Source organism: Acipenser ruthenus, chromosome 7, assembly GCF_902713425.1.
Source record: "Acipenser ruthenus chromosome 7, fAciRut3.2 maternal haplotype, whole genome shotgun sequence".
NCBI classification, from domain to species: domain Eukaryota; kingdom Metazoa; phylum Chordata; class Actinopteri; order Acipenseriformes; family Acipenseridae; genus Acipenser; species Acipenser ruthenus.
This window is the reverse complement of record NC_081195.1, coordinates 21,985,332-22,000,077: the sequence shown is the minus strand read 5'-3', so window position 1 is coordinate 22,000,077 and position 14,746 is coordinate 21,985,332. Positions and strand designations below refer to the sequence as shown.

At 47.3% G+C, this 14,746-nt stretch overlaps 1 protein-coding gene across 1 annotated transcript in view; it reads left to right on the top strand.

Moving 5' to 3' along the window:
• Positions 1 to 14,746, top strand: part of LOC117415496 (ryanodine receptor 1-like) — a gene marked incomplete in the record, with an annotated part of 96,898 nt that overhangs the window by 15,507 nt on the left and 66,645 nt on the right. The window contains 22 exon segments of the mRNA XM_059026618.1: positions 924 to 1,023; positions 1,653 to 1,749; positions 2,064 to 2,138; positions 2,550 to 2,706; positions 3,067 to 3,231; positions 3,553 to 3,674; positions 3,796 to 3,982; positions 4,459 to 4,594; positions 4,992 to 5,087; positions 5,724 to 5,842; positions 6,470 to 6,603; positions 8,671 to 8,912; positions 9,468 to 9,660; positions 9,838 to 10,054; positions 10,315 to 10,419; positions 10,821 to 10,924; positions 11,158 to 11,241; positions 11,509 to 11,816; positions 12,019 to 12,224; positions 12,784 to 12,958; positions 13,617 to 13,825; positions 14,356 to 14,744. Coding sequence (XP_058882601.1) covers positions 924 to 1,023; positions 1,653 to 1,749; positions 2,064 to 2,138; positions 2,550 to 2,706; positions 3,067 to 3,231; positions 3,553 to 3,674; positions 3,796 to 3,982; positions 4,459 to 4,594; positions 4,992 to 5,087; positions 5,724 to 5,842; positions 6,470 to 6,603; positions 8,671 to 8,912; positions 9,468 to 9,660; positions 9,838 to 10,054; positions 10,315 to 10,419; positions 10,821 to 10,924; positions 11,158 to 11,241; positions 11,509 to 11,816; positions 12,019 to 12,224; positions 12,784 to 12,958; positions 13,617 to 13,825; positions 14,356 to 14,744 — 3,620 coding nt within the window.

The window sequence follows — 14,746 nt, the reverse complement described above, 5'->3', positions numbered from 1 at the left end:
GGGGTTCAGAGCTCCCCTCAATGAAGTCTATTATTATTAATATTGAAATGATCAGGAGCCAGGAGTTTAAACAGTCAGGCCCCTGGTAAATGTGAATTACCTAACTAGTTGCCAGCGATCCTGTCCCTGCTAATCATTCGAACATGAAAAATTCCCACGTAATATAATTATTATTATAATTATTGTTTATTTAATAATATATTTTTATTCCTCCCGTCCCTCTGTTGTGCTCAGTGTCTGCACTGAGAGGAAAAAAAAATAATAACTCAGTGCCGTCTCAACTCCGCCCCCTGGTGGATCTGTTCAATGGTGGCAGTGTACAATTCAACACAATATCAAAAATAAAGATTTACTTACTTTTGCATGTTTCAATTAAATTAATTTACTCCACTTAACTTAGTGTGCAGTTCAAAGGTATAAATAGGACTACTTTATTGGAGTAAGGATTTTTAATAACTGGAGTAGTGGTTAGGGCTCTGGACTCTTGACCGGAGGGTCGTGGGTTCAATCCCAGGTGGGGGACACTGCTGCTGTACCCTTGAGCAAGGTACTTTACCCAGATTGCTCCAGTAAAAACTCAACTGTATAAATGGGCAATTGTATGTCAAAATAATGTAATTGTATGTAAAAATAATGTGATATCTTGTAACAATTGTAAGTCGCCCTGGATAAGAGCGTCTGCTAAGAAATAAAATAATTAATAATAAAATACAAATAATTTTGTGCCCTAAACATGATTTATGCTTTTTTTTCAAATCCACTGTTTGACCTTCAGGGCATCCGTATATGTTGAATATACAGACTTCTCCTGGACGTATGCGGACACCCTGACGGGCCTTCTTGCATGCTTATACATAATGATGATATACTATAATGAAGATTTGAACCGCGGTGGGATTGTGACTCCTCTCTCCTCTCCCCAGCACCTCTCCTATGCCAGCGGGGACCTCATGGTCGACGCCTCCTTCATGCAGACTCTCTGGAACATGAACCCTATCTGCTCGGGCTGTGAGCTGGCAGAAGGTAAAGTGACTATAACTTGAATTGGTCCTGTGTCATCTCATTGTAGACTTATTCTTGAGACATTTGATACGGAGTTAACTGTCTTCAATGCTATTGTTGTCTGATGTTAACTGCTAAAAGTTGATTGGCTTAAATGTTGACATGTTTTCTCATTGGAAACGGGGACTATAAGGTCGTGATTTTTTTAATATGTTATCAGTTGATCTGATAAAGACCGAACGGTCGAATCGTTATCGTTTATTGTTCTGATGCAGAGAATAAAGACTTTTTCGAGGATGTCTTTGTGTGCGGTGCGTTGCAGTCTGTACTTGAATCAGCTCCCGTTGTGAAGCACGGGGAAAGCAGGGGTGACGCCATGAATCACAATGCTTTCTTTACCTGATGTATCGGATCGTAATAAAGGGCTGGATCATTTGTATCAGGATTTTAATTTAACAAAAATAGTCCATCGTTAAATGACTGTTTTGATCTTATTGTGAGTCATACAAGCAGCCAGTCAAGTGTCACGTGACCCACGTCGTATGGCGACCTGCCTATCGTGATATGTATTGTATCATGACATTAGTGTATCAGTACACCCCTGAGATGGCTCTGTGGCTGTGCTGACTGTTTCCCCCCGCCTCCCGCAGGGTTCCTCACTGGAGGCCACGTGCTCAGGCTGTTCCACGGACACATGGACGAGTGCCTGGCCATCTCTGCCTCGGACCAGGGGGACGAGCAGCGCAGGTGAGCACCAGGGCATGGGGAACTGGGAGTGTGTGGGGAGGGGGGGACTGGGAGTCAGTGTGTAACTGGATCAAGTGCGAGTTAGGAGCTGGTTTTAATTAAGTTTACCCTTAAGCACCCTTGCTAGCTTGGGGGTGAGAGATGAGAGTGAGAGATGCAGAATTAGAGATGGAGGGGTTTTATGGAGGAGTTTGAGTGGAAGAAGTGTGAGAGACATGCAGGAATGTGAGATGAAAGAGTGAGATATGAAAGAGTGAGATTTGGAGGAGTGAGGTGTCTGGTCTCACTCCGGTTCCCCTTGTGTGTCTCTCCAGGCAAGCACACTATGAAGGAGGGGCTGTATGTAGCCACGCCCGGTCGCTATGGAGACTGGAGCCACTGCGAATCAGGTGAGAACAGGAAGGAACCCTCAGTGTCTGCCTGCCTGTCTGCCTGTCTGCCTGTCTGCCTGTCTGGGGCAAGCTGAATGATAAGACAAAACCAAAAAAAAAAATGAAGTCACTGTTTAGTCAATTAAATTGGCTTCAAATGAAAGCAGCTGAACAATCACAACTATTATAATGTCTCTAAAATATCGATTCCAATTCCCATTCCTTGGAAGGAACTGGAATCCAGGTGTTTAATTTGAGTTTCACTTTCTTTTCTATGCACTGTACTCTTTACATACAGACAGAATACCCCAGGGGCACACCCAGAGTGTCGCTGTGTTTATTTCACATTAGCAACCCTTTGGAATTTGAATTGGAAGCTGGCTGCCATACAGAACTCTTACAAGGTTGTACCCTTCTCTCTCCCTGTAGCTGGAGTGGGGGCCACATGAAGTGGGGGCAGCCCTTCCGCGTGCGCCACGTGACCACGGGGCGCTACCTGTGCTTGGAGGAGGAAAAGGGGCTGATGGTCGTGGACCCGGAGCGGGCCAACACCAAGAGCTCAGCGTTCTGCTTCCGCGCCTCAAAGGTCAGAGTTCAAACCGCTGAGCTAATCAAAGCAATACTACCCGACACTGGGAGTTCAAACTCCTAACAGTGTTTCTGTTAAAGACACTGAGAAAGACTTCTTGTCAAAACATTTGTCATGGAACTTGGTACGTTTATTTTGGTGTTTCTAAAACCAGCCACTATTGAGTGTTTAATAGTTATGGATGAAAAACAACCGAACAATCAAATTCCATTGGAGTTGCAACGTCTTGCTCACCTGTGCATCCTATCAGTTAACAGCTCTTTGTGGGCTCTCACTCATTGGGTATTTAGAAATACACAACAGGATTTTTGCTTTCAGCTAACTGACTCTGTACCCCCATCTGTCCCCCCTTTGCAGGAGAAGTCTGAGGTTGCCCACAAGCGGGACGTGGAGGGGATGGGAGCCCCTGAGATTAAGTATGGAGAGACGATGTGTTTCGTGCAGCACGTTTCTACGGGACTCTGGCTCACCTACGCCTCCGTGGACGCCAAGTCAGCCCGTCTGGGACCTCTCAAGAGGAAGGTATGTACAGGTGAACTCCACATAGGTGTGTACAGGTGACCTCCTCACAGGTATGTACAGGTGACCTCCTCACAGGTGTGTACAGGTGACCTCCTCACAGGTGTGTACAGGTGACCTCCTCACAGGTGTGTACAGGTGACCTCCTCACAGGTATGTACAGGTGACCTCCTCACAGGTGTGTACAGGTGACCTCCTCACAGGTATGTACAGGTGACCTCCTCACAGGTATGTACAGGTGACCTCCTCACAGGTGTGTACAGGTGACCTCCTCACAGGTGTGTGCAGGTGTACTCACTCCCCGCTGTGCTCTCCCTCACCCAGGCGATCCTGCACCAGGAGGGTCACATGGACGACGCGCTGTCCCTCTGTCGCTCTCAGCAGGAGGAGTCCCAGGCATCCCGCATGATCTACAGCACCACCGGCCTCTTCACACAGTTCATCAAGTAGGTCCTGCCACCAGCCTTTCTGCTCAATTGATGCATAACAATACATAATTTATAACAATATCAATAAGTAAATAGGTTTTGCGTGACGCTGTCCACCACTGTCTCTATGTCTGCCCAGGGGCCTGGACTCCCTGAGTGGCAAGAACAAGTCTCAGAGCCCCGTGTCCCTCCCGATGGACGCGGTGAGCCTGAGCCTGCAGGATCTCATCAACTACTTCCAGCCGCCAGATGAGGAGCTGCAGCATGAGGAGAAGCAGACCAAGCTGAGATCTCTCAAGAACAGGCAGAACCTGTTCCAGGAGGAGGTGAGGAGAGAGGGGGAGAGAGGGAGAACTGGTGGGGGAAGCAGACCAAGCTGAGATCTCTCAAAAACAGACAGAACCTGTTCCAGGAGGACATGGGGAGACCAGCTTGACAAGAGTGAGGGGGAGAGAGGGAAGAGGGAGATAATAATTCAAGTATGATATACTGCTGTAGATCCTGTTACTGATGTGATACAGCTGTCAGAAATGTCTTTGCAGCAGAAGGAAATGACATTACATAAAAATGAAGTACGACATGGAACAGACCAAGCTTGGGTCTAGGAGAATAGATAGAGAAAGAGAGAGAGAGAGACAGCTGTTTGGTGGGAGAGAGAGCTAAAAGAATGTGGAGGGGAGGGTTGGGGGTTGGGGGTTGAGGGTTGAGGGTTGGGGGTTGAGACTTGAGGGTTTGGTTTTGGAGGTTGAGGGTTGGGGAAGGAGAGCTGGTGTCTGAAGTTGTGTCGTTGTCTCTTCCCCAGGGAATGATCACGCTGGTGCTGAACTGTATTGACAGGCTCAATGTCTACAACACGGCTGCGCATTTCTCGGAGTTCGCTGGGGAGGAGGCAGCGGAGTCCTGGAAGGAGATTGTGAACCTGCTCTATGAGCTGCTGGGTACGAGGGGGGCAGGGGGAGGGACAGGGAGAGAGGGAACAGGGCAGCAATTGAGGCTGTGGTGGGGTTGCATGTCGGGCTGTGCTGATACTCACCCTCGGAAGTGATCGACAGACATTTGAATAAATCTAAATCTATTAACGTGCCGATTTCAAAAGAAGAAAAGCTGTCCTTCCCCCACCTTTACAACTGAGTACCCATCAATGGCAATTAACTTCTGCGCTGTATTTTAAAAGATGACGGGAAGCTCATTTTCCTCTTATCCGGGTCACTGACATTTTTACTGCCTTACCGAAGCCATCAACTGAGATGCTAACTCTGAAGAAATACACTGCAGGACTGAGCTGCTGTACTGACCTGTTCTGTCTGTCTGTGTGTCTGTCTGTGCTCCCCACAGCCTCCCTGATCCGTGGAAACCGATCCAACTGCGCTCTCTTCTCCGACAACCTGGACTGGCTGGTGAGCAAACTGGACCGTCTCGAAGCCTCCTCAGGTAACAAAAAAAAAAAAAAAAGAACAAGACTTACCAGCGCTGTCTCTGATATAATATAATACAACACTGCTCCCTTCTAAAAGTCTACCACGGTATTTTGCATGGTATTCATGCAGTTTCCCCCCATGCTTGTCCTGTACATTTACCAGAGTTTACCCTGGCTGGCCATGTTTTTAATATGCTTTACCACACTTCTCTTTGTGCTTTACAGTGCTTCCCTGTGCTTTACCAGACCTCTCTGTGCTTTACCAGACCTCTCTGTGCTTTACAATGCTTCCCTATGCTTTACCACACCTCTCTGTGTTTTACAATGCTTCCCTATGCTTTACCAGACCTCTCTGTGCTTTACAATGCTTCCCTATGCTTTACCATGCCTCTCTGTGCTTTACAATGCTTCCCTATGCTTTACCAGACCTCTCTGTGCTTTACAATGCTTGCCTATGCTTTACCAGACCTCTCTGTGCTTTACAATGCTTGCCTATGCTTTCACTGTCTTTTATTACACTTTCATGTGCTTTTACCATGGAAAACTTTTATAAGGGCTATTACTATGCACTCTTCCATTTCAACTTTAACTCTCTGTGTGTCTGTGTGTGTCTGTGTGTGTCTGTACCTGTTTGCCTGTGTGTGTTGCAGGTATCCTGGAGGTGCTGTACTGTGTCCTGATCGAGAGCCCCGAGGTGCTCAACATCATCCAGGAGAATCACATCAAGTCCATCATCTCCCTGCTGGACAAGCACGGCCGCAACCACAAGGTGACCCAGGAATCAATGCATGCATTCACATAGACAGCAACCACACATAGCAACCACACATAGCAACCACACACACACACACACACACACACACACACACACACACACACACACACACACACACACAGCAGTCACACACAGCAACCCCAAACACACACAGCAACCACTGCACACTGTGACACACAAATGCAGCAATCACACACACAGCAATCACACACAGCAACCACAACCACACACAGCAACCACACACAGCAACCACACACACACACAGCAATCACACACACACACAGCAACCACTGCACACTGTCACACACAAACGCAGCAAACACACACACACAGCAATCACACACAGCAACCACACACACACAGCAATCACACACAGCAACCACAAACACACACACACAGCAATCACACACAACAACCACACACACACAGAGCAACCACACACATCAACCACACACACACACGGCAGTCACACACATCAACCATAAACACAGACAAAGCACCACTGCATACTGTAATACAAATTTGAATCATACCGCAATCCTGCACCAAGACAAGCAAAAGCAATTGTCTGCTTGCCTGTCTGCTGGTCTGTCTGACTGTCTCCCTGTCTCCTCCCTACAGGTTCTGGATGTCCTCTGCTCTCTGTGTGTGTGTAACGGTGTCGCTGTGAGGTCCAATCAGAACCTCATCACAGAGAACCTCCTGCCGGGTCGGGACCTGCTCTTACAAACCAACATCATCAACTACGTCAGCAGGTAAATCAATAGCAGCTCAACCACACAGCAAGCGCACAGCAAGAGCACTGCAATCACACGGCAATGTCACTGCAATCACACAGCAATCTCACTGCAATCACACAGCAACCAACAACAACAAAGCAATCGACAGCAATCTCACTGCAATCACACTGCAACCAAACAGCAATTAACAGCAATAACACAGCAATCGACAACAATAACACAGCAATCACACAGCAATCTCACTGCAATCACACAGCAATCAACAACAACAAAGCAATCGACAGCAATCTCACTGCAATCACACTGCAACCAAACAGCAATCAACAGCAATAACACAGCAATCGACAACAATAACACAGCAATCTCACTGCAATCACACAGCAATCAACAACAACAAAGCAATCGACAGCAATCTCACTGCAATCACACTGCAACCAAACAGCAATCAACAGCAATAACACAGCAATCGACAACAATAACACAGCAATCACACTGCAATCACACAGCAACCACACAGCAATCGACAGCAATAACACAGCAATCGACAACAATAACACTGCAATCACACAGCAATCAACAACAACAAAGCAATCGACAACAATCTCACTGCAATCACACTGCAACCAAACAGCAATTAACAGCAATAACACAGCAATCGACAACAATAACACAGCAATCACACAGCAATCTCACTGCAATCACACAGCAATCAACAACAACAAAGCAATCGACAGCAATCTCACTGCAATCACACTGCAACCAAACAGCAATTAACAGCAATAACACAGCAATCGACAACAATAACACAGCAATCACACAGCAATCTCACCGCAATCACACAGCAATCAACAACAACAAAGCAATCGACAGCAATCTCACTGCAATCACACTGCAACCAAACAGCAATCAACAGCAATAACACAGCAATCGACAACAATAACACAGCAATCTCACTGCAATCACACAGCAATCAACAACAACAAAGCAATCGACAGCAATCTCACTGCAATCACACTGCAACCAAACAGCAATCAACAGCAATAACACAGCAATCGACAACAATAACACAGCAATCTCACTGCAATCACACAGCAATCAACAACAACAAAGCAATCGACAGCAATCTCACTGCAATCACACTGCAACCAAACAGCAATCAACAGCAATAACACAGCAATCGACAACAATAACACAGCAATCTCACTGCAATCACACAGCAATCAACAACAACAAAGCAATCAACAGCAATCTCACTGCAATCACACAGCAACCACACAGCAATCGACAGCAATAACACAGCAATCGACAACAATAACACTGCAATCACACAGCAATCTCACTGCAATCACACTGCAGTAACACAGCAATCACACAGCAATAACGCTGCAATCGACATCAATCACACAGCAGTCATAATGGCTGTATCACATTAATATCAGGGTCTGTATTATAAAGACATTTCAGGTGGCTGTGTCACATCAATATCAGGGTCTAGTGCTATATATTATAAAGACATTTCAGAGGGCTGGATCGCATCAATATTAGGGTCTAGTGCTATATATTATAAAGACATTTCAGAGGGCTGGATCACATCAATATCAGGGTCTAGTGCTATATATTATAAAGACATTTCAGAGGGCTGGATCTCATCAATATCAGGGTCTAGTGCTATATATTATAAAGACATTTCAGAGGGCTGGATCGCATCAATATCAGGGTCTAGTGCTGTATATTATAAAGACATTTCAGAGGGCTGGATCGCATCAATATCAGGGTCTAGTGCTGTATATTATGAAGACATTTCAGAGGGCTGGATCACATCAATATCAGGGTCTAGTGCTGTATATTATAAAGACATTTCAGAGGGCTGGATCGCATCATTAGAGAGATAAAGCGGGTTTGCAGCTAGCAAAATAATAAATAAACCTGTCATGCAGTTCCATGTACTGTATAGTGAGTGGAAGTGCATGATTATTTAGCATGCTGCAACACCATTTAAATTAATCTCTCTCTCTCTCTCTCTCTCTCTCTCTCTCTCTCTCTCTCTCTCTCGTGTTTTTTTTTTTCTCTTCCTCCTCTCAGTATGAGGCCCAACCTCTTCATGGGCACGTGCGAGGGCTCCACGCAGTACAAGAAGTGGTACTTCGAGGTGATGGTGGATTACGTGGACTCCTTCGTGGTGGCCCAGGCAACACACCTGCGGGTGGGCTGGGCCCTGACCGAGGGCTACAGCCCCTACCCCGGGGGTGGCGAGGGCTGGGGCAGCAACGGGGTGGGGGACGATCTTTACTCGTACGGGTTCGACGGGCTTCACCTCTGGTCTGGTGAGTCCCAGTCTACGCAGCTCTGTCATTCTTCCTGTATAATCCTGTAGTGTTTCTGGGTTCAAAGAGGATGGAGGCTGAAGCAGGTATAGTTTTCAAAAGACTCAAGCCCACTTTATTTTGCATTTAACCCTTTCATGCATTAAATATAGAAAATAGCTGTTTTGGACACATTCATAAATATATTTTGAATTGAAAATGAGGTAATCATGCATTTGCGTCTTCCATATGTCCCCATATAAAGAAAAAATAGTTTTCTTTTTTATTTATCCGTCCTCAAATGAGGTCGTCATGCATGAATGAGTTAAGAAATAAACAAAAGCAAGGCAGGGGAACTGGCAGTAAAGAAAAACGGAAGAAGGGCTGACTGATTCTCCTATTGCTCTGAAAAACACACTGACAGCTGCTGGAATTCTGCTCTCACAGACAACTCAGAGCCACACATGCACTAGATATATTACTCTGAATAGTGCTATGTTTGCAGCCTTGGATTGGACTGACTTTTTTGTACCCCTATAGCAAAGAGTGATCCGTAACCCTCTTCCTCCTGTTTAGGGCGTGTCCCGAGAGCGGTCGCCTCCCCCAGTCAGCACATGCTGGCCCCCGATGACGTGGTGAGCTGCTGCCTGGATCTCAGTGTTCCCAGCATCTCCTTCAGAGTCAACGGGCACCCTGTCCAGGGCATGTTCGAGAACTTCAACCTGGACGGGCTCTTCTTCCCAGTCGTCAGCTGCTCTGCTGGGGTCAAGTAGGTACTGGGAGAACTGGGATGGGGTGGGGGGTGGACTGGGGAGATACCCCCATTTTCCCAGTATCCCTTGTAAAAGTTCACCATTAGATTTGCATGTCCATTTTCCTGTATTCCTTATAAAAGAATACCATGGTAAATTTGCAGGTTAATTGTTCATCCCCCACCCCATGTTAGGGTTCGCTTCCTGCTGGGCGGTCGCCATGGCGAGTTCAAGTTCCTGCCTCCGCCGGGCTACGCTCCGTGCTACGAGGCGCTGCTCCCGAAGGAGAGGATGAGGATCGAGCCGATAAAGGAGTACAAGCACGACTTCGACGGGATCCGAAACCTGCTGGGGCCGACCCAGTCCCTGACCCACACCGCCTTCACACCCTGCCCTGTGGACACTGTGCAGGTAGAGTTCAGCACACACTGAGACACACACAGACCCAGTCATAAACACAGTGAAATACACAGACATACACAGACACTCGCAGCAACATGCACACACACTCACTGACATATACACGCACACACACATTGCTTACAAACACACACACAAACATTACACACACACACACAAACACATTGTATTTTTTTCCTGATAACACTGACTGCGGTCTCAGGGCTGCCTGCTTGCATTCTACCTCTCTCTTGCTCTCTCCATCCCTGCAGATCGTGCTGCCCCCTCACCTGGAGAGAATCAGAGAGAAGCTGGCAGAAAACATCCACGAGCTGTGGGCACTGACCCGCATCGAGCAGGGCTGGACCTACGGCACGGTCAGTAACCCCTGTCCCAGTCCTACGGGCACAGTGTGCATGGAGGCTAGGTGGTCCAGTGGTTAAAGAAAAGGGCTACTGAGATACGATACTGACCAGTTATACCTTCATCTCACAGTCAGAGGCAGTTAAACTAGAACGTAGTGTTGGGTGGCTGCCTCTAATCAAGTTGAGAGTGCATTTTGTTCTTACGGACTCTTTGCTGTGTCAGATTTCAAATGTATTTATTTAACCAAGAGGGTCCTGCGGGGGGGGGGGGGGGGGGGAGGGGGGGGGGTCTGTCTGAGAATGAAACACACTCTCAACACGATCAGAGGCAGCCACCCAACACTTAGAAACATATTATAATAGGGAAAAAATGAGAAACTTGTGTAAGTTGTCTTCCGTTGTGTGCTGCTCAGTTCCGGGACGACAACAAGAAGCTGCACCCCTGCCTGCTGGACTTCCATCGGCTTCCCGAGCCAGAGAGGAACTACAACCTGCAGATGTCCGGGGAGACCCTCAAGTGAGGCTCTGATGAATGGAGTGACATCTCTGATGAATGGAGTGACATCTCTGATGAATGGAGGGACATCTCTGATGAATGGAGTGACATCTCTGATGAATGGAGGGACATCTGATGAATGGAGTGACATCTCTGATGAATGGAGTGACATCTCTGATGAATGGAGTGATATCTGATGAATGGAGTGATATTGGTCTGTTTTTCTCTCTGATTGCTCTGTGTGTCCCCTCCAGGACTCTGCTGGCGCTGGGCTGCCATGTTGGGATGGCTGATGAGAAAGCAGAGGAGAATCTGAAGAAAACCAAGCTCCCAAAAACGTGAGTCTACAACTCTCTCGTCTCTATGTCCCCAATGTCTTTCTTTCTTTCTTTCTTTCTTTCTTTCTTTTCTTGATCAAGTACTGTCGTAATGTAATCTATTATTCTAACAGGAACCTGATTCACTCAGTACTCGTTCATAAAAGTAACAGCGCTGCTGCAGTTGTGCTGCAGTCATTCATTCCCTAACAGTCCTGTCTTGAAGTATTTTAAGCAGTGTAATTTTATGTTATTGTAAAGTGTATATTGCATATTGTCCGTCTGCAGCTACATTATGAGTAACGGGTACAAGCCAGCCCCTCTAGACTTGAACCACGTCAAGCTCACCCCTGCCCAGAACACCCTTGTGGACCGGCTTGCAGAGAATGGACACAACGTGTGGGCACGGGACCGGGTGCGGCAGGGCTGGACCTACAGCATCGTGCAGGACATCGTCAACAAGCGGAACCCTCGCCTGGTCCCGTACAACCTGCTTGACGAGCGCACCAAGAAGACCAATCGGGACAGCCTGTGCGAGGCCGTCCGCACGCTGATTGGCTACGGCTACAACATCGAGCCTCCAGACCAGGAGTCGAGTAAGCCCCTCCCCTTTTTATGATGATGTTTGCAATCGGTGTCTGCATTACCATTGAAGATTTCTATCTCCCTCTGTCCCCCTCCCTCTCTCTCCTTCCCTCTCTCTCTCTCCCTTTCTCCCTGTCCCCCTCTCTGTCTCCCCCTTTGTCCCCCTCTCCCCCCTGTCCCTCTGTTTCTCTCCCCCTCTGCCCCCCCCCCCAGGTGGTCAGAGTGCTGCCAGCTCTCGTGCAGAAAAGGTGCGTGTTTTCCGTGCGGAGAAGTCGTACGCGGTGAAAGCTGGGAAGTGGTACTTTGAGTTCGAAGCGGTGACCACGGGGGAGATGCGCGTGGGCTGGGCGCGGCCGAACGTGCACGCTGACGTAGGGCTGGGTGCGGACGAGCTTGCCTACGTCTTCAACGGCTGTAAGGTGAGGGAGGGAGAGAGACACTGCAGGCAGCTTAAGAAACTGCAGCTCACAAAAGAATTCCATAAATCTGACGTGTCGTATCCGTTATATACATCTGTGCAGTTTTTAAAGTAATACTTTTTATTTATTTTTTAAACCCCTTATAAAGGTTTACCAGGGTACATTTGCAAGGTGATTTTGCTGTTTCCCCCATGCTGTTCCCATGGTTATAGGGCAGCAGTGTGGAGTAGTGGTTAGGACTCTGGACTCTTGACCGGAGGGTCGTGGGTTCAATCCCAGTTGGGGGACACTGCTGCTGTACCCTTGAGCAAGGTACTTTACCTAGATTGCTCCAGTAAAAACCCAACTGTATAAATGGGGAATTGTATGTAAAAATAATGTGATATCTTGTAACAATTGTAAGTCACCCTGGATAACAGCGTCTGCTAAGAAAGAAATAATAATAATATACAACCATTCTTTACCTTGGCTTGTCATGTTTTTTTTAATATGCTTTACCATGACTCGCTATGTCCTGTCTAAAAATGATGTGCCAACCCCCCGCCCCCCTCCCCTCCAGGCTCAGCGCTGGCACAACGGCAGTGAGCCGTTTGGTCGGAACTGGCAGTCGGGAGACGTGGTGGGCTGTATGATCGACCTGGCGGAGAATAACATCATGTTCACCCTCAATGGAGAGATGCTGATCAGAGACTCGGGCTCCGACCTCGCCTTCAAAGACATCGAGATCGAGGAGGGTCAGTCATTAACTGTCTGAAAGTTGCCTGGAAAAGTTACACATAAGTGCCTGGTGTCACGTAGAGAAAGCATCACGATTCACAGGCCTATCAGACTTTGTAACATGCCTAATCTGTTTATACTGAGCCTGTGGTGGGTTAAACGTTTTGAATGCTTTGTCACCGACGTTCGGAGAGTGAGATCTACACTCTCAGTGAAATCTACAGCTATGGTCAAAACTTTTTCATCACCTATAATTAGAAATAAAATACTATATGAACATAATTTAAATATTTTATTTAACATCATGTAATCAAAGAAACTACAAAAAGATATCGTAAAAACTCAACCGGAAGCTATAATATTAGTACAGTATTTCATGTTAGATTTTGAAATGTCACATTTTGTCAATTTTCTGTCAGTTTTTTGTTACGTTTATGGAAAACTACAAAGCAGTGTGAAATTAAATATGTTAACGTAAGATTATTCAGCAGGTTTCATTCAGCTTTATGAAGAATAAGAGTGATGCAAAACTTTTGGCCAGAGCTGGTACTGGGTTGTAAAGGTGAGGGAAGGCCGGCTTCTCTTGCTTTGAAGTCAACACTGTGAGAGGCTTATAACGGATCAGAATCTCTCTTGGGGAACATGGTCAGCATCTTCTCTTCCTGGCTTCTGCAGGGTTCCTCCCGGTCTGCAGTCTGGGGATGTCCCAGGTGGGGCGACTCAACCTGGGGCAGGATGTCAGCAGCCTTCGGTACTTCACCATCTGTGGCCTGCAGGAAGGGTTCGAACCTTTCGCCATCAACATGAAGAGAGACATCACCATGTGGTTCAGCAAGAGCCTGCCCCAGTTCATCCCAGTGCCGACGGATCACAGCCACATCGAGGTACTGGGAAGGGAGGGAGGAGTCGTACTGCGTTGCATTACTTCAAGTAAAGTTACATTAATATTGTATAGTGTGCTGCACAATTCAAGCTGATATCCAGCTCACTGGTCGTCTTACACAGAGCCCTATACTAGATTAAAAAATACATATAGGGCAGCAGTGTGGAGTAGTGGTTAGGGCTCTGGACTCTTGACCGGAGGGTCGTGGGTTCAATCCCAGGTGGGGGGACACTGCTGCTGTACCCTTGAGCAAGGTACTTTACCTAGATTGCTCCAGTAAAAACCCAACTGTATAAATGGGGAATTGTATGTAAAAAAAAAAAAATAATGTGATATCTTGTAGCAATTGTAAGTCGCCCTGGATAAGGGTGTCTGCTAAGAAATAAATAATACTAAATATAATAATATACATTTCAATCTGATGCAAACTACCTGATGCAGGTAGAATTACATTGCACACTACCTTGCATTACACTACGCTTCACTGAATTCGTGCAGCATTGCTGATTTCGTGTGCTTTGCGTTGAGCAGCTCTCCCGCATCGACGGGACGGTCGACAACCCCCCCTGCCTGAAGCTCACACACAAGACATTCGGCTCTCAGAACAGCAACACAGACCTGCTCTTCCTGAGGCTCAGCATGCCCGTGGAGTTCCACGAGACGTTCCGTGTGCAGGCGGGGACCACGCCCCTGACACGGGCCCTGACCATCCCCGAGGAGGAGGTGAAGGACGTGGAGCCGGACTCGGAGTTCGAGCTGCACAAGAAATCGGCCAGCCGCAAGGAGGCCGAGGCCACGGCGGACAAGGACCAGCCGGGGGTTCAAGCCCAGGCCAAAGAGCAGGCAGCAGCTGCAGCAAAGGAGAGTGGGAAGGGGGAGAACGACAAGGACACAACCTCGGAGAAGAGCAAGAAGAGAGGGT